Genomic DNA, 25,647 nt, shown 5'->3' with positions numbered 1-25,647 from the left:
TTTCTAGAAAACTATCAGATCAGGAAGAAAAGCAGGAAGACTGCTTCTGGCTACCCTGTAATACTCAAAAAACAGTAACTAGAACAGTTGACAAGACAAATTATTTTCTCCCACAATAAGGAAAGGCTGAAACATCAGAAGTGTCATGACCTATTATGGCAACAGCTCCTGGGCTTGCACTACCTTCTCCTTGCTGTATGTAGAGCAGCAAGGTTACAGAAGCAACTCCCCTAACTCGTCATGTCTTGTCTCTGCACATTCCAGGGATGGCAGTGTGATTACATCTCTGCTGAGGACTGGGCACTCGGTCCCAGCCTACTGAACACACCCTAAACTATGAGTTTTTCCAGTATCACACCCCTCTTTATTTTTTACTGCTCTACTGAGTAATGGATTTCTCTACTGCAACAACAAAGGCTGAGCTCTGCAGCATCACTACAGAGGCTGAAAAGCTACTCACAGGAAGATGAAGTTCTGACAGAGGGAAGAAAAGGATGTAGCCTCAGTTGGAGCCAGGGCAGTCCAAGGGCCATAAAGCACTGATGTTTGTGCATGACACTAATGCTCAGCACTGTGGACATGTTCTTGGTGTTTCAAGAAAGACAATTAAAGAGTAATTAAAATGAGTTTATTTGGATAATAATATGAGCACATCACGGAACTGGTGATTCTGCTCTCATTACACCTCCCTCTTTCCTTGTGAAAGTCTAGAAAGCACACACCTTCACCGCCTGGACCAGCACGATTTTTATTACTCAGGTACAGAAGTGAGTGCTGAAAGTTTATGTATCATTTTGGATAAGTGTAGTCCACTAGTTTCAGAAAGTTTAATTGTACACATGTGGGGTACACATATTAAAGCAAACACCATACATGAACACTTGCTATATGCTTAAGCAGCAGAAAGGTTCTGCACATTTAACAGTGGCATGAAACGTTGCCTTACATGGGTATGATCACACACACCACTTGCCCAAACTGGCTCTGGAGCAACACGGCTCCTGCGCAGTCACTTTGGTACAAAGTCAAAATATCACTCGTCATTATTTCAGATTCTTCAATTCTGTTTGAGACCAGATTCATCCTCACAGCAAATGCTCATTGCACTGCTCACGCCTGGACTCAGCCTTGAAGCACGCTGAGCTTTGCAGCAGCATGGAAAGGTAGCATGAATATATTAAAGCTTTTTTCCTAATACTGATGTGATTTTTAAACTGCTGAAACGCTGTTATCTGTCCATGTTGGAGACTGAACGTAAAAATAATTTCCCAGCAAAGAATAACACTGGATGATAACATGGATTTGCACTAGAATTAATTTTACGAGCACTAGGAGGGAAAAAAAAAAACAAACCGCCTATTTTAGCCCCAGCCTTTAATTTACCTTTAAACAGGAAAGATCCCTCCAAGTCAGAGAAACTTTTGTGCAATGTGCACAGAAACCTCACATCTAGGGATCCACACCTTCAGCACATCTTCCTTTATCATTGGAGATTTGCTAAGACTGATTTTGTTTTACCTCTTCTTCCTCATGCTTCCTGCTGTGCAGAAAAATGGGTAGATATGTAAAGCAGGTTCACAGGAATTTAACTCTGGTTACAGGTGGCTAGAAGTTCTGAGAGCAGGCTTTGGTGAGAAGAGGGAAAGGCAAATATTTCAGACTCAGGAAAATAACATTAAAAACTGTATACAACTGTGTAAAAGAAAGCAAGCACAATTAACAGTATTTCCTTCTCATTCGACAACACAAACAAACTTAAATTCAGGCTTCTTTGCTTCATAGTAAAAGAGTCTGAATCAAATACGCTCACAAGAAATTACTCCTTTTAGGGTAACTATGGAACCTGTTTCATGGGTGGTTGTTATAGCAAGCAGCATGAAATCACAGACCAAACCATCTGCAAACTTGAACTTGCAGTCCTATGGTGAATCTAGAAAACGGCAAAAAGTGTGTCCTCGAGTTCACCGAGTGGTGATCTGTCCCACGCCACTGGATGTACACACTGCCCAACTGGGATGCACAACTGGGAGATTCGAGGACTTCCTAAGCACAGTATCTGAGTACATTGGTTCTGAAGTGGTGCTTCTACAATGAAGAACCACTACAGGCTCTAATTAGCACAGTGCACCAAGTACCAGAGCAACCTGAACTCTAATGTGGAAGCAGAAAGATATTGTTTGTAGAGAAGAACTGTGAATTAAGCCTGTCTTGTGTGCTGGTTTGGCTTCTTCATGTAATGCATTAACAGGCTGAGGACAGAGCAAACAGACGAGATGCACACCAGAGAAAAGGTGATTCGAGGGAGATATGTGATTTTCTACTACTTAAAATGCCCAAGGGGTTCTATATTTAATTACCAGAATGCAAATTTAAAGAAACAACTCTGCTTTCCAGTCTTTTAGCACATCTTTCCTCAGTTATCCAGGACACTAGGGCCAGACAGACCCTTCCCTACCTGGTCATTACTGTTACAGCAGCCATTTGATACCTTTCATGATCTTTATTTTCTTTGTTGTAACTTCTTTACTTCTCCTATACCTTTTTAAGATGGAGGAGGGAAACCAGGCTGCACTCAGTGTTCAAGATGCAGAAGCACAGTGAACTTACACAAAGCATATATTATTCCCAGTTCACTTCCAAAGGCAAAGCAGTGAATGGAAGAAGACTCTACGAGGAGCAGTGAAAAGGCACAGAGGCAGCGTGGCCAGGCTCAGATACCCTCGGGGTGTGCACAGCAGGGAAGGGAACTCACCATCCCTCCCCTGCACTCATGTTTAACATCAGCATCTGCTGCTGACAGACCTCAAGACACCAGGTTAAACAATTTTGGCTCAATCCAGGGTGGCTAATCGTACGCAAATATGCAGGGTTTCCATAAAAACCTTTTGAACATTCATACTGGGAAAACCTGTTACGAGCCCTCAGTTAGGGGAACAAACCACCACCATAGTATTTTTTCCTGAAAAGACAGTTTTGCACCATCTATAAAACCGTAGGAAAAACGCTTCGGCAATAGGCGTTTTTATCACTTTTCACTCCAAATAAAAGCAGGCCCGTGTCACGCTTCTCCTCCGCTCCAAGGAAAACAAGGCCAGCCGCGGAGGAGCGGCCGGGGCGGGGAGCAGGAGCGGCCCTGCAGCCGCGGGTGAGGCGGCGGCGCTTTGAGCGCTCCGTGCCCGTTTGAGGAGCCGCTCTCGGAACCGCTCCGAGGAAGCAGCGGCGCGGCCGCGGCAGGGAAGGGCAGAGCTGAACCAATTAGCGTGGGCTGCCCCTGCCGATAAATCCTAACCTCATGTCAGGGTCGCTTTTACAAGTCTAGATTAACCGTGGGGAAAACGACAACAACAATTAAACCATTCAAGGTTTGAGGTTTGGGTTGGGGTTGTGTGTTTGTTTTTTGTTTGGGTTTTTTTTTCCTGTTGTTAAGTCCTTTATGTGAACTGATACACAGGCACACGTGCACGGCCTGGGAACACAGGGACATTTACGGTTTCCTGCCGGTGACACAAGGAGCACTGCCGACAAAAGCATTGTTTTCGACTGAAATTCGGTTTTTATTTTGTTTAGTAACAGATACGGTAAACCATGATTTTAAGAGAGTCCTACTATTAAAAAAAAAAAATCTACACATCGGGTAAATTTTACCATTTGTTTTCCCTGTAATTAATGAGAAGTAATCGCTCTTATCTAGAATCAACAACTGCAAAAAGAGCAAAACAAAAAACGTTCCTTTTTCAAATGGGATGCTTTAAGATGATCTAGAAAAGAAGCTGCTTTCTTGTTCTCCAAGACTAGGATATCAGTCTTCTATTCATCACCAGTTTCCCAAATTCCTGAAAGACATGGTTCACAGGAGCTTCTGAGGTGGTTACTTAATAAGCTCAATTTTCCAGCCTCATCTGTTAGCAATTCCTATGTTCTACAAAAACTTCACTGACCAAGGAGGACAAGCAAGGAATGACAGGGGATTTGGTGATGCCCCCACCCTGAACAGGCAAAAGGCTCAGGAATGGTGGCTGAGGGAGCAGGGGCTGTGGGGTAATTTACCCCATCCCGCTTCCCTACATCAGTGTCCCCATTTTGACTGGAGTCTCCATGAAGATTTTGGGGTCTGGACACTCCCAAGAAACCACAGCCATGGAATTTCTGGCCAGCCTTAATTTACTAAAGCATCTGCAAGGTGGCTACTCTGCCTTCTCCTACTTTGTAGCATGAACACCAGCAATCATTAGAATAATTTTAAAAGCCTTGTGACAGTCTTAACAAGGGAACCATTAAATCCCCAAGCAGTTTAGGCTTTCATCAGCACTCACTTTTAAATAAGATTTAACCTTTATTGTCCCTTTCTCTTCTGACAGCAACCTTCCTACTCCCAAGTGTTAATGCAGGGAAATAATTATTTAGGCTCTGAGAAAGATGATTATTGTTGTAAAATGTTCTGAAGATCAAGTTCCCTTTACTGCTTTGAAGATGAAAAGTTACTGTACCAAAAACATCCAAACGTTAGCAGACACCAAAATTAGCACTAAACTGTGTTAATTATTTAATACTGTCTACATAGTGAACAACTTTCTTCAAACAACACAGTTGAAAAACTGTTTTGTATAGAATCTTGGGTGTTAACCTCCACTATTTACCAAGGAATTCTTAAAAGAACTCAGAATAGGAATTTAATAATCCTCAGTTAAGCACTCCATTGGCAATTTTATCACTTTTTCTTTGTCAGCGATTTTAAGTCACTTTTTTTTTTTTTAACTGAAAACAAAAGAAAACTTTTAAGTGACTAAGAAAGCTTCTCTCCTGTTTAACTATTCAGTGTTAAACAGCCGACCAGCTGTTCTGGTGCCAAACAGTCCCCATATTAGCTAAGCAATCACAATCAGAAATGAGGTTATATTTTGCATTCTAGAGAAAACAATTCTAGAGAAAAAGGGCCAACCATACATACACTTTGAGGTTAATTTGCTTTTCCAAATCTTAACACAAATGCACTGAAATCCATGAGGCAAAAAAAAAAAAAAAAAAAAAGATGCTGTGTACTCATGTAACAGCTCCAACACCAAGCGACTTAAGAATAAAAAAGAACCTACAGATTAAAACTGGAACACCTGTAAAGTAGCAATCTTTTAAAACTACTCTACATCACAGACAGAGCTTCTTGAACCCTGTAAATCATACAGTAACATCTGCACTGCAAACTTCAAAACTACAGTTTATGCAAACAACGACTTCAGAAACAGAAATGTGAAATGAAACCTGGCACCTCTGTAATTTAGATTTCATCTTACAGTGCAACCAACTGGCCAGGGTGGAGGGATGATGATGCTTCTGATGGAGTTTATCATTACTTATATGCTGAGGTTCTTGGACATCTCAGTGCTCTCAATAATGTCCTGATGTGTCCTGATGTGTCACCACCCCAAATACACCACACCCAAATTAGTTTTCCCCTGAAAAGGGAGACAAATCAAATTGTTGAAAACTCTTTTTCTATGGAAAACCAGTAACTTCACCTGTGGCAGCAGTTATAATTAGCTCATTTTTGACAAAAAATATATTCTGAAGAGGAAATTGTACTCCACTGCTCACATGCTTGTTGCATATTTACTTTCTTACTACATATTACATTTTATTTTTTGTTTCATGAGCCAAATCCTCAGACAGTATTTCAATAGTTTTCTGGTCAGCTATTCTTAGAGCAGAAGGCAACAAAACAGACTTGAAAACACATTTTAGAACAGCTGACTGTTGCGTGTCACCCACTGAATTACATCTTTCTTATGCTTTGCAGAACACCCTAATTCCAGAAATACACTCCCACTTTCAATACTCTTTTTTCTTCTGGCAGATCTTCCCAACTACTTCTATTTTTGCTCCACTGCTAGCACCACTCATCTGAAGCAAATTTTGAGGACTTCCAAAATTAATTGCTGCCTTCCTGCCCTGCCCCTGGCTAGCAGCTGGGACAAAGACCACTACCAAACAGAGCTGTATCTCAAATTCCTTATCCTATTGACCATGAAAGCTTCTTCCTTTGTCTCAGGAAAACTGAAAGTCCTTTAAGTTTTCTCTGCACCCCGTTGTTTTTCTCTCTAATAATGCAGCATGTGTGGTCTGTGTCATCTACAGCCACCACTACTCTGTCACCTACAGTCACTACAAACTCACACACAGCTGGCATGGAAACCCTCACTACTCACACTTCTTTTGCTCTAGCTACTCCACTTACATTTCCTGCTGTAACTTTTATCCCACAAACGCTCTCACAGTTTTGAGTATATCCCTGGAGAACACAAAAGCAGATTTTTTTTGTCAGTCCTCCCCACTGCTGGATCCTCATCTCATTTCCTCTCTTTCCTGGACTATTTTTCCAGGACTTTAAAACTGCTGTTTCCATTGAAGGGGTGTGTGCATGGGACAGGGCATGGCAGTGGATCAAGGGAGGAGAAGAAAATAAATCCAAACATAAAGGTACACCACAAACTGTCTACTATGTGATTCCAGGCTGTGGTGGTTCCTCAGCTCCAGACCTCTTTCACCAAAAAAATTCAATTAAGAAGCCATAAGGATTTTTCTCCTTCCAGAAGGAGAGAGGACACAATTGAAGAGATCTTGCTTAAGAAATAGCAGCACATACTGAAAAAAGTATCTGCAAGTAGTGTGCATTATTTGCAGGTCTTTCATTTATAAGTCACTAATTTTTTAGTACATTAAACTCACAGAATTGAAGCTGAGATCTCCAATTTAAATACCATTACAGTCAGGTCTGACCCAAACCTGAAACAAGATCCAGATGTTACTGGTCAAAGTCAGAAAAAGACCAGGATTTAAGAATTACTAGAAACAGTAATAATTTAACTGCAACTGTTATCCTTTCTGGAATGGAAAACATTTTTTTCTGAAAGAAAGGAAGAGACATGCTGTGCCTTTGCAATAAAGAAGAAGGGATATAAAAGACAATTAAAAACTCCAAAGTCAAAATAGACAGGGACTAAAAAGAGAACTATTTTAATAGTTATTTTGCTGGAAGTCATCAGGGAGGAGAAGCTGCACTCAGAGCAGCAAAGGGACCAAAAAACCCTTTGAACCAATATTCAGTTATTTCACCTACAAAATCCAGGTAGCTACAAGTGGCAATGTGCTCAGTTTATCTGGCTGGTAACACAACACTGGCATACTTCTAACAGCTAAGCTACACAGAAGGAAATTTATCTCTGCACATGTAACAGGAGAGTCTTTACCTGTTTAAGCTTCTTCACAAACCCCAGACACAACACATTTTCTAGATTTTTACACAGTAAATTGCCTTTTCCCCCCATTACATCCTTTGACCATAAAAACGTTAAAATAAACATACATGTTTTGATTTGGTCTAATTCATATGGCCAAGCTCAGGTATTATAATGTCCCTGTGGATGTTTTATTATGGATGCATTTTCAGCACACTTTCAGATCAAAGAAACCCCACAAGACCAAAAAGAGGGAAACACAGACAAGGAATAAGGTGAGCACACATCTGTCTCACTTTGGCTTGGGTAAACAAGACACTTCACTAAATATTCAGATGATAACCTGTGGGGATTATTATTATTAGCTAGAGATCTCTGCAATTTTACCCAAGAACTTCTATCAAGCTATAGGATCTCCCCACATTGCCCTTCTCAAGGCAAGGCCCTGGAATTTAAGCCACTTGCAGCTGTGTGGCAAGAGAGGGAATGCACCTCAAGGAGCAGGCTGCACACACAGGAGAAATACCACATCCACTGCTGCTGGGGGGCACAGTGCAGGACAAAAAGGTGCTCCTTCATTACATAAAACACTGTAAATGCCACCCTCTCTTCTCTGAAAATTAAAATATTTACTTCAAAGTGTTGACACAGAATAAATGACCCCAGAACAAAGAGAAATATCTTTCAATATAACTTACAGGCACCTGGGTTTAGGTTTTACTGTTGCTTCCACCATCATACCTGCCTAACAATGCAGTGTTCACAGCCAAATTTGTATTTAAAGTTGGGGGGAAGGGTATTTTCATTATTTTCTGCAAATCCTATTAGCAACCAACTCCATGAATTTCACAAGCAAACAGAAAGGCTATAAATGTAAGAATTTCAATGCCAACAGTGCTTATTCCCTCACTTAGTACAATGCAGCACTCTTGAAGTCCGAGCACGCTCCCAATCCCAGCAACCTTCCTTCTCTGAACTCACCCTGCTGAGCTGCACAGGGAACATCCACCTGAATGCTGAGCTCCAGCTACTGTGGAAAAGGGAAGGTTATTCCACATGCACCAGTAAATGCACCCCCCATGCATTTGCACACATGCAAACTGTAACTCAAGACACAGAATCCTGGCACCCCTCTGCAGCTGGGGTTAAGGACCTGCCCTGAGTGACAAACCCCTGCTCCATGACAGCACTGCCTGCATTGCATTAACTGCCTGTTACCACTACTGTTCCAGGGGCACTTTTACACCTTATTTTCCATTGAGTTTGTTAATGTACAAACACAGAATTTTTTTAGAGAAAGGCATTTTGAATACAAAAAAGCCTGCTGGACATGCAGAGTTTCCATGTTATTTTTGTTATCAGTTTTAACAAGTATGCAAATGGACTGGCTCAAAGAAGATCCAGCTTTCACACTTTCGGTTCTATAAGTGAGGGTTAAATCAGAAACAGTAATATTAGTATTATTTATAGAATGTAGTATTATTTTAGTATTACTCATGCTATTACTGTAAGTCAATTTACATAAATACTTCATCTAGGATCAAAGAAATGATCCTACACTTTATTTCATATACTAGTGCACTTGGTTTGGCCAGATCTCAGACCAAGATCAGCAGCTCAAGCACCAGCAACACAGTTTCTCAACATCCAACAATCAGAATCCGTGTTTACACAGGTTCACAACCCTCGTGATGCTTTATCTTCAGGTGGAAACAGCAGACAGAAAGCATGAGTTCTAGGTCATTAAGGATTTTCAAGGCTAGACTGCAATTGAGTTCTGATCAGGAGCACAGAGAGGATCAGTGAAGAGCACAGCAGGTACAGGGTGTCCACAGATGGCAGGTACACCACGTAACAGCAGAGCTATTCCTGCAGTGCTGGGTCCTGCTTTCTGCACTGCTGCTTTTTAAACTTTTTATAATGGTAAATGTGCATTTCACTATAGTTCCGACAACTTAACTCCAATCCTTATATTTGGTTATCATTACTTGAAAGAAACATCTGAAAGAACTGATAAAGCTCTGTGGAAAGGAGAAAGTATTTCTCACCAATACAAGTGGCATATCGACAGCAATTTGTATTTTCTACTAAATCGAACAACACAGAAAGTGGCTAAACAATCTAAATCAAATTATTCAGCTATATCCAGGTGTTGAACTACCATTAAAAAAGAGCATCTTAAAATAGCTTTTGCTGCTGAAGAAGATCACAGAGACTGTCCAAATTCTCTGCAGATCAAGGAGGCAGCTGCACACATTCAACCACGACACATGACTTACAGAGGAACAGTAGGGTGAGCAAAGCATTCCAGCTCCCAGAAGATCCAAGCCCCCTAAACACAAGCAAGTATACAGCTATCTTTTGAATCTGACGCTGAACTTCTGAAGTTAGCATATACCACCAGCAACTCCATGCTAATCCATTTGAGGGCTGGCACCACTCCCTGCCTGGTAGGCAGTCAACGCACCATCTTCTCAGGGGCAGTACAGGAAAAGGAGCAGATATCCCTCCAGCCTCTCCCTCTGCTCAGGTCCAAAGAGCATCTTGACTAGGCTACAACCAAGAACAAGGCACTCTTCCCAACTGCCCACTTCTCCAGGTGCTCTTCTGAACTGGACCAGTAGGTAGAGCACAGTGATTCTTCTGGAAGCAGTGACCTATTTTTAAAGTTTCTTCTCCCAGGACACCCCTTCCTCTACTTTGGTTTCCCCATCCGGGAAGCACACCAAGCAGCCTTCTGCCATCCCAACAAGTCACCTAGCTGGGACATCTCTCCCAAGGAAAGAGTGCTGCCAGGAACAGGACAGTGTCCAGATTAACTGACCTAGCACACCACATGGCTATGAGGGTGCAACACATCCCCACTAGAGAAGTAAATTACCAAATTAGTAACCCCTTCCCAAATTTCTGAGCATGATGTAGAAATCAAAATTGCACACTACCAACAACGAGTTTACAACACCAAGAGTTTAACTAGCTTTTCACAGTATGCAACTGCCCATATTTAGGGCAGAAATGAACTATAATTGCTCAACAACTGCACTCACTTAAAAAAAATTTCTTACTTCAGAAAACACAAGTTTCTATTTACAAAGCTGCATCCTGCCAAAAATTTTAAATACTTTTATTATACACCTGTGCTTTGATTTAATAAAGCATGCATCTGAGGTGGTTAACGTGCATTTCAAGGTATATTAAAAATGAGAGATCAAAAATTAGCATTAGCCCAGTTAATCTCTGCCAATATTTTGCTCCAGTTACACTAACTAGACCCTGACTAGCATTAAGCCTGTCAAGACTAAGCCAGTTTTACATTCTCAGGTCAAACCTGTGAATGTGATGCTAATAGCAATACTTTAAGCTGAATTCAATGCGATCAAAATTTCACACATCATTTTCTGTAAACTTTCCAGATCAGGAAGCAAGTCAACTCTGAAACTGCTTTTAACAGATCTTGCTAAAAGCCTGTATGATCCAACCACGTTCCAGAAACCAGTGTCTCCTGTTTAGATTAGAACCATTGCAGTGGTCAGAGAACTTGGCTGATCCAACAACCACAGCCACCACCAACTCCAGGTCTGAACGTGACCTGGAAATTTTTATCCCTGTGCTGAAAATATCACAAGAAAAGCTAGTTTGGAGGCTAAAACCCCCACAAATACATCTAGATTATGATTTGAGCTAACTGTTTGACATTTTAATATGTACTAGAGTCAGAAAATAGTAACCCACTTAGTACAGGCGAGAAAGCTGAAGATCCTTCAGATGTATCTCCAAGCTGGAAAATGCAAGGGACTACATTAAGCTACAAGGAGTACCCTTGTCAGGGAAAGAAAAAAAGGCAACAGAAGTGAAAACATCCAGAAGCAGACCTGTAATGGGAACAATTTCATCCCCAGAAGTGGTTTGCATCTGAGCAACATTCAATTTTTATAATGGTAAAACCATGTGTCTGCACTAAGAGCTCTGGAAGCTTGGATTTTATATCCCTGGAACTTTGTCATAGCCCTGCAATGCAGTTCTTGGGAGAGACAGGTCCAGGTGTCAAATTAAGGATCTTGGGATTGTTTAAAAGAGAAAAAAAAAGTCATTGAAGTCATTAAGGGTTTAAAAGTTTTCTCTTCCTCCTGCCTCCTCAGTCATGTTGACCCACTTGTTTGTGGGGCCAAAAAACAAAGCAGACCAGTGAACTGACCTAGGTTAAAAATAAACCCAAAATAAGGAAGTTATGTTAAATTCAGATCTCTTCATTCATCTCCTTTTGAGCAAGGAGGCAAAAGGGAAGCACAGAGCTCAAAAAAAAAAAAAACACTCTAATAGACACCTCTTCTCTGTAGCAGTGCTAAAGTCCACTAGACATAACTCTTTCCCTGGCTCCCAGCAGCATATAAAAGTTATCTGATACAATGAAGTCCGGTGTCCAGACCAAAATCCAGGACCTTCCCTGCAGCTGATGCTCATTTTGGGTTAGACTCCTCTGTCTTGCAGGCACTACTCTGTGCTGGACTGCTGCACAGCCACCTGAGACTGTACCAGCCAGGAGAGACTCCTTGGATGTGGGAGATGTTTGACACTGCTGGCTCCAGGGGGATCCAGCACACACCCCTTCTAAGTGGGCTTCTGCTACACTGAATTAAGCAAAAGCTAAATAACAATAAATAATAATCTTGAACAAAATGGGCCCTGAAGATGTGCTAGAATTCAGTGCTACCAGTATAACTTTACCAGCAAAAGTGTGTTACAGACTGGGACACAAGGCATTGGGAAGGCTCCTGTGGCTCATGTTCAGACCTTGACTAAGCTGTACTTCAGCAATCACACGCTATTCTTGGATCTGACTTCAGTTTTGTTCTTCAAAGGTGCCATAAAGTATCTAAATTTTGATTCATCTTCATTATTAGCTGCAATATGGATTTACACAAACACTTCTGGGGCAGGCATGATTTGAAAGACGATAAACACAGTGACAGAACCACTTGAGGCAGGGGCTCTCACTGCATCCATATTAACACCTCTCAGTTCATCACACTGCAAGATGTTGAAAAGTCTTACAGAATTAGCTGGAATGTTTCCTTAATCCAGCAAGAGAGGTCACTGACCAGCAAAGCTGTTATCCCAAGTTTAAGAGTCTGAAGACAGATGTTGAGGTTCCACACACCTTTCTTCAGTGGCAATGCCAACACAGGCAGTCCCACCTCAGCACCCCGATTTTCCCCAGAGCCAGCTCAGCTCCTGCTCAGCTGCAGGGCCTGGAGAGCCCACTCGTTTCATTCCTTATCTCCAGCAAAGCAGAGAGCACAGAATGCAGTCATGGCTGAATTCGGCTGCTTATCAATGGGCTACTGACATGGCCAAAACCAGATATGTTTTTGTGCAACTTTCTAATTGTTTTCCCAACAATCTGTGCTATTATCAAGATCAAGAGAGGGTTTCCCCCCAGCAGAGCTCCACTGGTAAGCAAAGGAGCTGCAGAGCTTTCCCTCCTTCAGAGGGAACCCCAAGAATCCTTTCCAGTAAGGACTATATCTCTCTCACACCAACCCTCTCCTACTTCGGATGATACACTTCATGGCACAGATTTTAGGTCAAAACATGAGCCTGATGAACAAAATAAGTTAAAAAAACAGGACAAGTCTGTTGAGGACAAGAAAATAGTTTAAAATCCATATGAAATTGAAGAAACACATTTGAAGAAACAAACAGTTATTATAAAATCCTGTGGTTAAACTTTTAGAATTAATTACTTCTAAAGAAATTATTAGTAAGTTTTGATTTCTGGCAGACTTTATTTGATTTTTGTTTGAGTGTCATTGTTTATTTTTAGTTCCCACTTTCAGAGAGAGGGAAACAACAAAAAAAAAAAAGGAAAAACCCAGCACTTCCAGCACTTAAGCTTATGGTTAGTTACCTTTGTGGCATGACAGAAATACTGCAAAGTGTTATACTAGTTTTTTAGGGGACTGTTTTTTGGTTCAGCATGTAAGTCCAAGAAGTATCTGAAACAGTCAAAATGAAACAAAGGAGATAAAAGCCACACAGGAAGGATGAGAAGAGGGAAAGAAAAGCAGAAGAAAATTGTGAAACACCACTACTGTAATTGCTACTGGCAGGTGGCTTGTGACCCACTGTTGAATGCATATAATTTACAGACACATTTGAGTTATCTCTGTGTTCAAACTTCTAATAATAATATTTACTGTTCTCCAGAATTAGGTTCACCCCTCAACATTATTAAGCAACTAACACTTAACCAGGTGAAAAATTCTTTAGGAAAGGTCAGTTCCTTGCTACTCCCAAGGAAAAAGAAAATCTAACTATCTTTAGCTTGATTTAATGAACAATAAAAGAAGGTTCACACAGCCTCTGCTTAAGCAGATTTCTTGTTAAAACAAGTACATCTTACATTGCCTTAGGACTTGAAGCCTCTATACCCACACAGCAGCACCCGAGTGTCCAGTCAGCTCTAACTCTCTAAGAGGAACAAATTAACTCATTATCTAAATGGGAGAATTAAGATTTGCTGCAAAGGCAAACTTGTGTCCAAAAATTGTTACCTGATTATGGTTGCCAGGGACATGTGCTGATATGTAACTGGGATGTATTTCATGACTACAGAACAGCAAAGAGCTGGCTGCATCAAGAGAAGTGGCTTTGCAAGCAGGAAGGGAGAATGCAAGTTCTGCCCCACCTCCAAATGAAGGGATCTCAATTCTTGGAAAAAAATGAAGGTGACGCAGAGACCACCATGCTCCAGTACCAGCGTTCAGAACTCCACCCTGACTGCCTAAAACAATGTGTCTTTAGATGGGGAGAAGAAAAATAACCCAAAAAATAAACTGTTCTCTCCCCAAACATTTCTTATCTCTTCATTCTTGTCCAGTAATCAGGGACTATCAAGACAAAAAAATGCAACAGGTTACTGTCCAAAAACTGCACAGGGCTAAATAAGCACAGTCATGCAGGGGCTGGGGCAGCCTGGCAGGACCAGATCCATAACAGTCCCTGTCACAGCTGATGGACTAAATGGTGATGCATGGAAATACCAATCCCAGATGCGGGGTTGCCTTTAGGATCATAATACCTGCAAACCAGAACGTTTGTATCACTACTATGTATCACCACTTAGACATAAATTGTATCACTACTATGTCTACTATCTATATACATATATAGATACAAACTCACTTATTATCTTACAAACTACAGATGTAAAGTTTGTATATTTTAATTCACCAATTAGCTATTTTATGAAACAAACACTACGAATGCTTGATCTACTCATCAGAAAGAATATTAACCCACTAAGTTGTATTTAGAATTTAAAACCTTCATCAAGTTGTAATGGGCACCCTCATAGTTTTATCCAAATGTCCATCAACGTTCTGTTGAACAATATCAGGGATATTCGAAAACAACATGCTGAAACATATGGGAAGGAAAATCTCTGTTGTGGAAACACACAACCATTCCTTTTTTCAAGCACAGCTCAACAGAAATTCATCCAATTGTTGTTATTAGTATAACATCACATTCAGAGCCCTAAACCAAAACTGTCCTTAGATCTTTGCAAAAAACACACACGCACAGCTGGAGATGCTGCATTTTAGAAAAACATCCTTACAGTTGCACCTTGTGAAATCACCAGATGATCAAGCTTAGAACTTGGTCAACACCAGTGATACTCCTACACATCCTTTGCTATTTACACTGGGAAAAGGGAAATTGTGAAAAATGACCTTAAGAATTTTCACAGATTTCAGCATTTAAAGCAAGTTCTACTGGAGTGCATTCAACCCCTTCACACACAAAATATAAAGCTCCAAGTTCTCTTTTCCAGCACTTTTATGTTTCATATCAAAGAGATGTGACTGTATTAAAAAAAAAACTCATCACCTCTCCCAGGCTGCAAAACACTGCAGTACTGCTAAAAAAATATCTATTTTGCACTTTCTTCTCATATGACACCATCTTCCTCCGGCTTGCAAAATGCTTTGGAGTGCAAGGCTTTGGTTGTGGAAAACACCTGGAAGACTGTCTGTCTCCACACACCAACACATATGCAGGGATAAGCTGAGCTACCAGCGTTTTCCCTTCCCCACTTTAAATAGGATGCTCCTGGCACACCTTCCCTGAGCAGCATCATTCTGGAGCTCCCTTTACAGCTGCAGTCAAGGAGAACTCCAGGTTTTCAGGCACTGAACATCCTGTTCCAAGATGTTTGATGCTACAAAGCATGATGGTTTTGTTTAAATCTTCACTATGAAGTGGGTCTGGAGTGACTTATTTTGGTAATGCTTAAAACAGTTGCCAAATAGCAACTAAAAACACTAAGTGAGCTACACTGTACTGATTGCAGCAGGGAATTTTAGTTTTCTTGTAATTTATCATTTAATCTCCACATTTTTAAGGTATTTTGCTTAACAAGTATGCACATGCTGTTGTGCTGGACAATCAAGCTGTGTTATTCTAGATGCCTATTAAGTCCAACATAAACCAGTTTTTGAATGTATTTTTAAATTCTGAACAGAATCTCCAAGATTCCTAGACACTGTAGTAAAAAACAACAGTCTTCCCCAAACTGGAAATAGTCAGCACAGTATTTTCTAAATCCATCTACTAATTTCCAAAAGCTTGATTATTTCTTGTTGACAAAAGCTCAGCCTTCTAGGCAATCTGGGCAAATCAAAGTCAGAATTAGACACTATTTCCAAGCTGACCATTCTTCATTTTGCTGGCAAGACATTCAAACGCCATTCAATGTTTCTAAACTTACAGAGCTTGTTTTACTACAATCAGCAAGCCAAGCTGAAAAATAAATGGATTAGCAGAAATATTAAAATGTGTTAAGTCTAAGTCTGCAATAATACACACAGATACATTATGCCACAGCACCGATTAGGTGCACTTTCACTCTTTTTATTAATGTATGAAATTAAAATGATAAAATCACTGCAGTAAAAAACATTAAGTGACCAATGAAAAAAGTTTCAGAAAACAACACTGTGTAATAACTTGACAAGGAAGACAGCCAGTCTCCAGCCCCCTTTCTACTTGTCAAAACACTTTTAATAACAGTTAATCCCACTGCTGGCAATGTCAAACTAGCACATAGTAGATTTTGACTATATTAATATATATATTAATGTATGTATATTAACATATGTATTTGAGGGGAAAAAGCACACTTGCTAGGACTTCTATTGCCTTGTATTGCAAGCCACCAATTTTACTCTGTCACAACAAACGTCCTACAGCCCCAAGATACAAAGTCAAATTAAAACAAGTGATCTGAGACACCTCAAAGCACAAACTAACACAAACAATGCCCTATTTTAAATTTATTATCATTCAAGAAGTGATGGATGCTTTGCAAGCTTTAAACCAGTTCATTTTCACCCTTACCCCAAATATCGAATGATGTCATGCAAGATGTACTGGCTAAACTGGTTTAACTGCTACAGGCTGGATGCACTGTTTAGATTTGCTTATAATAAATAGCAAATACATTGCTTATAATAGCAGTTAGCTTTACACAACTATCTTTATCTGCTTTTTTTAAAAGAGATTTTGGGTTTCTATTACTTCTACAAACAAAACTTGACAACTTGCTATTTTACTTCCTATAGCTACCTTAGGAACATCAGGGAGTAGATTTCACCACTCAGGCAATACCTTGGAACAACTGGAGTGTAGTGAAGTCTGAGATATACAGTTAACTCTGAGGAGCAACCTGTGCTTCCCTCGGAAGTTTACACACATTTCTCACTATTTCACTATTTCCACCCCTCCTTCACAGAAAGTTTAATAAAGCTGACGACCTAAGGAGCACCCAGTTCATGAAGAACGCACAGAAGAAAACCTAAACACAGAGTTTTTATTACTCTTCAGAAGTCACCAGTGCCACTTCCCTGGTTGGCATGAAGTGGTTATTTGGCAATGATCCAATGCACATCTTTTTCCAAGGCTGAGCATGCTGCTTCCAGGGCCACTAAACATGATCGTTACCAGGAGTAAGAGGCCAGGCCTGGTTCTTCGCTCTAGGTGTAGCCTCAAAATTAACCTAATTTTGCTTGTTGTCTACTGCATCAGCATTTTTATCTTCCCTCACTTGACCATCACCTATTTCATGGAAAAATGTCAAGGCTGGAAAGGGGAAGGGGCAGAAAGAACATATAAACCAATAGAGTACCCACAGCTGTATAATGAATTTTGTCTGAATATTCTCCTCTCAGACAGCCCCAGTCTATCACCACCTGACTAGGAGGAACATAGAAGACAGCAGAGGAGCTCAGTGAAAAAAAAAGGATACAGGCCTTCAGGAGAAAGGCATGGAAGCAAGGAAAAAAAATATATGAACATTGTGTTATGTATGCAAATGACATTAAATTGCCAGGAATTGAGAATACTAATGAGGACAAAATATGAGAGGGAAGCAAGCAGTCAGAAGATAGGCAAAAAAATAATTTCAGTACTCGAGACCAGTATCACACAGTGGGTCAGAAATCTAGCAAATTCTGCCAGTAATAAGCAACACAGGAATGAACAGCAAGGAATACAAACTTTCAGCTGCATGGAAACTGCAAAAAAGTGTGATTTTAAACTCTTCACATACATACAGACAGGTTAGGTTTCTTCTTGGGTTTTTTTTTGTAAATATCTGGCATCATTTCACCTGAAATTCAAATCTCAACTTCAAATTGCCCAAACGGAGGAAAAACTTATAAGAGGGCATTGCCTGAGAGGCTGCAGAGATGACACAAGGAGAGAGCACAAGTGTGTGACCTGAACCACCAGTCACTCCATGTTCCTGCACTGTGACACTGCCTTGCTAAGCCTGTGCTGGCTACTTCAGGAAAGAAACTTCCCTAATGGGAAACACACGTACATATGTAACTATGGGCAGAGGCTGAACCTACAGAAAAACAGATTCAAATTATAAACAGGGGAAACTTACAGTTATTAAGCTGCAAATGAGACTTTCCATGAAAGAACTTTTTGAAGTATGTAACTGTACATTTGTATTGTGAAAAGATGTTACAGAGGAAGCATATATAAAGTATCAGGCTTGGATTCAATTACACTTTATAGAGTAACTCACTAGCAACACAGGAGCCCTAATTCTTTGCATGATAAAGCAAACTACACACCCTACTTACAGTAAAGAAAAACTATCATTTATTTCTTCCCCTGAATTTATTTAGCATAAAAATAAACTCTTCAGAATTTCTACAGGATAATTTACTAATCACCACCCCAAACTGTTAATTTATCTAACACCCAGGCACCAACGGCTCATCTGCACACTCCCACTCTGTTTCGGCCCAAAGGCAGCCTCGGCAGCCAGAATCACATGCTTTTATGCAGCAATGAATAAATGAGGGGTGCAACCAAAATCCATGACTAGAGACAGAATTTGGCCAGGTAACTGTGAGCATCTGTGCCACCACAAAAAGCCCTTCCTGCGCCAACACCAACCCTTCACCACATTCATTCCACACTAAGCAGGGCTGAAGGGTGAACCCAATTAAAAACCTGAACTACATTTTAAATACCACCACCCGCTTTTTTGTTTGTAACAGTCACAGGGAGGTGCACTAACCAACCTGGTGTGGCACAGAGGTGAAAACCAGCAGCAGCAAACACTGTTTTTCTGAGTGTCTGTCCTCTTGGCTCGGGAAGGGTTTGCCTTCAGCTGTGGGGACACAACCCCTACAGTGCTCAGAAACCTAAAGTTTCTCTGTCCACATGTCACTACTGCCGAGGCTCAGCAAGGCTAGAGCTGATTACTAACACCTACAGGTAACGACTAAATACCCAGAGAGGTGACTGGGATCACCACAGCATTCTAAGAGGCACTGCAAGCAGGTGAGGCTGCATCACACCTGGTCCCACTGAGCAGGTACCTGCCCCTCACCACGGCTGTCATTGCTTCTTTCTTTCATGATTTTCTTTCTAAAGGGAATGTTTTCATCCCTCACAAAGTCTGACAGCCCTCTCTAGTACTACTTTCAATTACACAGTGTCCATAAGGTCATCAAGGAAGAGTAAATTAGTCATAAGGGAAAGGGGAGGGGAAAAAACAGGGGCATGAGAGTACATGCTCAAAATACTGTATCTGCTTCAATCCTGAAGAGTTTAACGCCACACTTCGATTACTATGTCTGAAATTGTTACTTCACTCATCAAAACTTGTTCATCTAGTGCAGCTGTACACAGACTAAGCAAACCTACACATAATTCAAAATCAAGATGTGCAATTTTCCACTGCACATTCTTCACATTCCTCCTAAATCTAAGTGATCACTCACTGAAGAATGGCATCCAACACTGCTCTATGCATGTTAAAATTACGCTAACTACATGTTATTGTCTTTTCCTCTCTGCTTAAAAACACCCCTAAAGAAAGCACAAACACCCATATATTAAGATGATGAACATTGTTCTACGCATTAATATATATGAATATATACCCATTATGCCAACTTTTAATAAAAGTTAGCAACAATCTGATCTCTGCTGTCTTGTGAACTTACCATATTTCTCAAGAAAAATCAAGTATTAGAATCAATCTCCAAAGGCTAAACTTTTTTGATTTTGTTTTTACATAAATGGACAGTTCTGTAAAGTCTCACAAATTAGCAAGTTTGTCATCTCACCTGGAATCAGCTGTGTGTGGCTTAATAGATTTCAAACAGATTTCTGAGACAATGATTTATTCTTAGTGTCCCTATGTTAGTATGTGCAGAGACTCTTTCCTCACCCCTCCAAACAGAGTTGGCCACCAGTGTGATTTTCACAATCATGACAGGGACTTCTGCTTGTATTTTGGACTCCTGTATCCCCACTAGCAGAGGGGATGCGATCCAGAGAAGTTCAGGACACCTTTAAACTGCATAAATATGTTCAGCATGTCACAGTGAAACCAGCATGGTGGAGCACCTAGCCCATAAAATTCAAAAATTAAACCAGTAAATACAGTCAATATTCTAAAGGACTTGAAAAGGACATTGAGAAAATGCAGATTGCTAAAGGCTATCAAACAATCTGCTGGAAACTATAACCCACAAGATGTTTATATTTGTATGCATATAAATATGAGGTATATTTTAAATCACCTCCTTTTACATATTGGCTCCACTGTACATAAACACCAGTCTGGAGACTTTCCTAAAACAAAACTAAAAACAGTCACTCAGGTAGTAAATAAGTTTTAGCTATTACTGTATGCAGTAGAGACTCGTGTTTAAGAAAACAAGGCTTTATGTAATGACCTTCTAATCTTGAAATGTAATCTCACAGTCACTGTGACAAACTTCCACTAAAGCACCTTCGCTCCTCCTGATTTCAATGGCTATTATTTAGCAGAAAGGTACATTTGCTAAGACGATTGCCACGTTTTCACGCAAAATATCTTTGTTGGCGAATATTTATGTCGCTGTTGATTAAAGCGGCCGTATGAGAATTGGCATCTTCGCAGTCAGGCATCCTAAACGTTATTTAGGCAGTTGGGGATTTTGACCTCCAAGTCAATCGGTACGAGCAGCTCACACTGTGCCTGTCCTTCCTTCGGGAACGAAACCCCGCCGTACACTTGCCCAAAAGAATAATTTTACAGCGTTGGATTGGGACGGAGGATGTTGCTCAGAGGAGGGGGAGGGTGTGTAAAAACAACAACACAACGCATTAAAAAAAAAAAAAAAAAAAAAGAAAAAAGGGGGGGAAAAAAAAAGGCACCACTGGAGACTACACCGGACGGGGGTAGGGAACATGCAAACGTAGTGCCTCCTTTATGGAGCCAGCGCAACTGCATGACGGTGCAGGATGCGGGCCGCGGGCTGTGCAGGCGCTACACATGGCCAGCGCTGCCCGCCGACCCGCGCAGGCCCGGCCGGCAGCGGGTTCTGTAAATAACCCTCGGAGGGTTAATTAAAAATGGCGAGCAGCGTGGCTGCCTGCATACAATGAGCGGCCGGGCAGGGCAGGGCTGCAGCCCCCCGCCCGCCCCGGGCGAAACCCTCCCCCGGAACCGCCGCAACCACTTTGCCCGGACCCCCGGCTCGCCCCCCACGCCCCGCGGGAGGCTCCGGGGGTCCCGGGGCTCCTTTTGTAGCGGCGCTTCCCTCCCCCCTCCCGCGGAGCGAATTCCTGCGGAGCCCCCCCGGGCCGCCTCCCCCAGCCCCGCACCGCAACTTTGGCTGGGCCCCGCGGGGCAGCGCTGCCCGGCACCCCCGGAGCCGGGCCCGGCGGGAGCGGCCCGGCCACAGCGTGTTTACCACGGAGGGCGGCCCGGGACCCCCGAGGGGACGCGGCGGCGGCGGGGGAGCCCCCGGGAGCGGGGGCAGAGAGGGCGAGGGGGGGAAACTCTCGGCGGAGTTGAGGGCGCGGGCTTTACCTTCCATCTCCATGTCCTCGGGCTCGCTCAGCTGCTGCTCCCCGGGCTTCTGGTGCTGCTGCTGCTGCTGATGGTGGTTCATGTCGGGCTGGGGCTGGGGCTCGTTGGCGGCGGCGGGCTGGGCCTTTCCCGCGGGGGGCTGCGGGCCTGTGTCGGGAGGGGAAGGGGCGGAGGAGCGGCGGGGCCTCGGCAGTGGCCGGGACTGGGCGCCCGGCTCGGGGGGCTGCGGCGGGGCTCCGGCGAGCAGGGAGCGGGGCGCCGGCGGAGGCAGCGAGACGCGCACGTATTTGCTCGCTATTCGCCCAATCTCGGCGGCGGCACCCGGTCGGGGGAAAGGGGCTGGGAGGAGGGACCGGCCGGGGGCGGCGGCAGCGGCGGCTTCCCCGGGGGCCGGAGGGGAGGGGACCGGGAGGGGGGGACGGGAGACCCGGAGTCAGGGCCCGGAGGCGCCCGGCGCTTCCCCTTCCCCCGGCGAGGTGTCCGCGGCGCTGCGAAGTCCGGGAGGCGCCGCGGGGCCCTGCCGTGCCCTCCCGCCCCCGGCGCCCCGGCACCGCCGCTGGCCGACGCCCGGCTCGCCGCTCCCGGCCCGCGGGCCGCCCCCGTCGCCCGAGCCCCGGCGCGCTACTGCCGCTCCGCCGCCGCCAGCGCTCGGTGCCTCAAAATGGCGGCTGCGGTAACGCCGTGAAATGTCACATCCGCATGAGGGGGAACAGCCCCGCAGCCGGGGAGGGAGGGAGGGAGGGAGCGAGGGAGGGGAACAGCGCCGCGGCCGCCGCCGCCACAGGAGGCCGGAGGGGCGGGGACAGGGACAGGGGGCCGGGCCAGCGTTGCCGCCGCGGCCTCCCCGCAGGGCCGGAGCCACCTGCGCGGGGAGCGCTCCTCGCTCGGCCGGGCCCTCGCGGCGGGGACCCCGCGGTCGCCCCGGCCCCTCCGCCCGGCGGGGGCCGCGCTCGCCGTGAGGGAGCGGAGGGAGCCCCGCACCGACAGCAGCTGGGCCCCCTGGGCTGGTTCCCCGCTTGCGGGTGTGGGGCTGCCTCGCTTGTAGGGCAGGGACAGGCGAGGGAAGGACGCGTTTGTACGGCGTGCGGAAAAGGAGAGAAATCTGCTGTAAACAAGGGTGCTCCTCGCCTGGCTGCCACTGTTCTTCATGAGGCTTGCCTGGTGAATGCAGTCCCTTCCCAGGGAAGGGACCTGTTTTCCCAGAGTGGACAGGGAAGGCAGGGGTGCAGATGAATAAATCTGACCCCCTCTGTGTCCAGTCTGGGGTCAGAGCAATGAAGGGTTAAGGATGAAAACGTAGTTGGAAGGCTGTGGGGAGTTCTCTTAAACAGTCTGGTGTTTACTTCAGGATCCTGGGAAGCAGGCAGCAGGATAAGTCTCCGAAGGGAAGGATTCAGAACACGCAAAATTGGGCCTCCTGAAGGGACTGAAAATGTATCCAGGCACACAGTGCTGGTCTGACTGCAAGTGGATAAATGAATGAAAAATTTATTTGTTTTCCTGGTTTATAAAATCAGCAAATCAAAACCAATCTGGGGGATGAATCCAACCCACCTGGAGCTGGGCTCCAGCTGCTTCTCAGCAGCACAGGAGTCTGCAGAGGGGGGCAGGAGAAGAAAATAATTTCCGAGCGTGAAGCCCTGCCTTAAGAAGCAAATTCCAGGGCTAGAAAGAAGAAAAATAAGGGAAGGTCAGGTTTTAAAAACAGCTAATTTGATAGATTGCCTGCCTAAAAGTACATTCTAACTTTCCCTGTTGTTCCTCTGAATTTTCAGAACCTGTTTAAAGAAAAATTATTTACAAGTCTGGAAAATATTTGTTGCTATTGACCCAAGCAAAAACATGACAAATCTGTCAAACCTGGGTTTACAATATCTCAGCAAAAGAGTGGGATTAGGACAGAGGTTCAGACAGAGATTGATGCCCATGTCTTTAGTTTCTTAATGTCCTAACCTTTGAGTTCCCCACTGCCAGTCTTTCCCTATAATTGCCTCCCAGAACAATTGCTGTTTCCTAATGACTTCCATTCCAAACTCCTAAATCATGCACAGGTTTAAACTCATCCCTCCATCCTCCCTCCACAAGTGATCCCCAATACAGGATGAACCAGTATGTCACAACAAGAAGGTGGCTACGGGTTATTACCTGACTCCTCAGCCATGGACACTGGGCTTGTGGGCAAGGAACAACTGAGGAAGATGGTTGCACTACTGCAAAGAACGAGTCCCTGAAATTAACCATAAGCTGATGTTATCATAAGCCTTACAAACATTCTTTTACGTACAAAAAACTTCTCTGAGCTTCAGTCCACTTTAAGGTAGCTAATTTTCCAAAGCTGTTGAACTCCCCTACTGTTTTAGGGGAGCAGAAATCATGCAAAATGCACCTGTACAAATCCTTTGCTGTGGAAAAGGTGGTATGGAAGAGAGAGGCAGGGATTTTCCTGTTGTTAGCTGCACATGGGAACGATGTATCATCAGTTTCTGAAGGCAGCATATCACAAGCCAGCACTTGATTGCATATTCCTAATGTAAGTTGGCTTTATCATTTCAGAGTCCAGCTACAAGAGGGTCTAAAGTACCTTAAAAACCTTTGAAAAGATGTGTGAAAATGCACCATTTATATTGTGCAGGAAACTCTAGTGGGAATTGAGTCAAGTATTTATATTTAAGAGGGAATAAATTTTAAGTATATGTATATAATAATCTCAAATGCATTTCTGAAATAATTAAGTATCAGGCATTTTATACCATCAGCCGTTGATTGCAGCACTGTGATTTGATTGTTTCTAGGCAGGAAATAGAAATCCTAATAATTGCTGAGCCTAAGGTGAAGTCCAGATCTCAACATATGCTAACACTTTATTCCAACTACATGAGGAATACTTCTGCTGAGTACTCCTGGCCCATTGCCACTCCCTCATGAAACTTTCTGCCGTTCAACTTCCTCCAGTACAGGACACAAAGGCTCTCTCCTTTGTAATAAAGGATGGTCACCTTTGTATAATGACCTGGCCATATCATTGCTGCTGGCATTTCACCCAGCTTCTACTCCAGCACTGATACCAAATCATTTACTTATCCAGCTGATCCATAAATGCCTTCTATTTTCTTAAGAATCTGGTTCTGTACTGCACACCATGTCCTTGACAGCCACAACCCCCTGTGACTCCTGTCTACTGTAGTTCTGGTGTCAAACTCCTTGTGCAGAACAGTTGGGCAAATCCCTGGCAAGGGTTACTGATATTTTAAAAAAAAATTGAAGTAAAGCTCACGAGAAGGAACATGATGAATGCAGTCTATGTATCCATTCCTTTCATTCTTGTCCTTCCTCTTATTTCTTACACCCACTTACTGAATCTTGTCTAAATTTAGGTTGCTACCCTGTCAACTAACCCAGTCCCTCTTGGCCCTTGTGCCCCCACAGAGCACGGGGGAATCTGGTGAAGCTGCAAAGGATTTCATCCTCCAGGTCCTGGGTGGAAGAGCAGGCACAGGAGATCCCTTACTGTGTGCTCGGGGTCAGTAGGGCTGTGGGATTGGGTGCAGCCTCCCCGCATTCCCTCTACATTAGTCATCCTAAGAGGTGCTATCATCTTTAAAATGCCATTGAAGAAATGGGCTTTATTTATTTTGTGAGGCTGACCTGCTCCTCAGCCTCCCTGAAATGTAAAAATAAATCCAACTCAGGCTGTTTATTTTTAAAACGCTCGCAAGCCAGTGTTTGTGTGCCAGGCTGAGCCATCAGGGATCAGTGATCCCCGTGTCTCCCTGCATCTCTGCCCTCTAGGTAAGAGATCCTGACCGTGGCAGAGCTGGGGAGGTCCCTCCTGCCCTGCAGCTGCTCCACACAGGGATACCCCCATTTTCAGCAGGGCCTGATGGCCACTGCTTGGAAAACTGTTGGAGGGAGCCACAGAAAACTGGGCTGAAGGAAAGGAGGAGGGTGCTTAGCCCATCCTCTGCCCCGTGGCAGAATGAGCTAGACCAGGCGTGTTTCTGCCAGCCTGCTTATCTCCTCCCTGCT

The 25,647-nt window shown here is 43.5% G+C and overlaps 1 protein-coding gene across 1 annotated transcript in view; it reads right to left on the bottom strand.

The window, feature by feature from the left end:
- The window catches only part of USP7 (ubiquitin specific peptidase 7), a 69,094-nt gene extending 46,996 nt beyond the window's left edge, over positions 1-22,098 (bottom strand). Inside the window, exon 1 of the mRNA XM_050317118.1 lies at positions 21,622-22,098. Coding sequence (XP_050173075.1) covers positions 21,622-21,703 — 82 coding nt within the window. The 5' untranslated portion in view covers positions 21,704-22,098. The remainder of the gene's footprint in view (positions 1-21,621) is intronic.
- Positions 22,099-25,647: the final 3,549 nt, after the last annotated feature.

This window comes from Myiozetetes cayanensis, unplaced genomic scaffold, assembly GCF_022539395.1.
Source record: "Myiozetetes cayanensis isolate MyiCay16 unplaced genomic scaffold, myiCay2020 scf20-37, whole genome shotgun sequence".
Taxonomy (NCBI): Eukaryota; Metazoa; Chordata; class Aves; order Passeriformes; family Tyrannidae; genus Myiozetetes; species Myiozetetes cayanensis.
The sequence above is the reverse complement of the archived record's forward strand: the minus strand, read 5'-3'. Positions and strand labels throughout refer to the sequence as shown.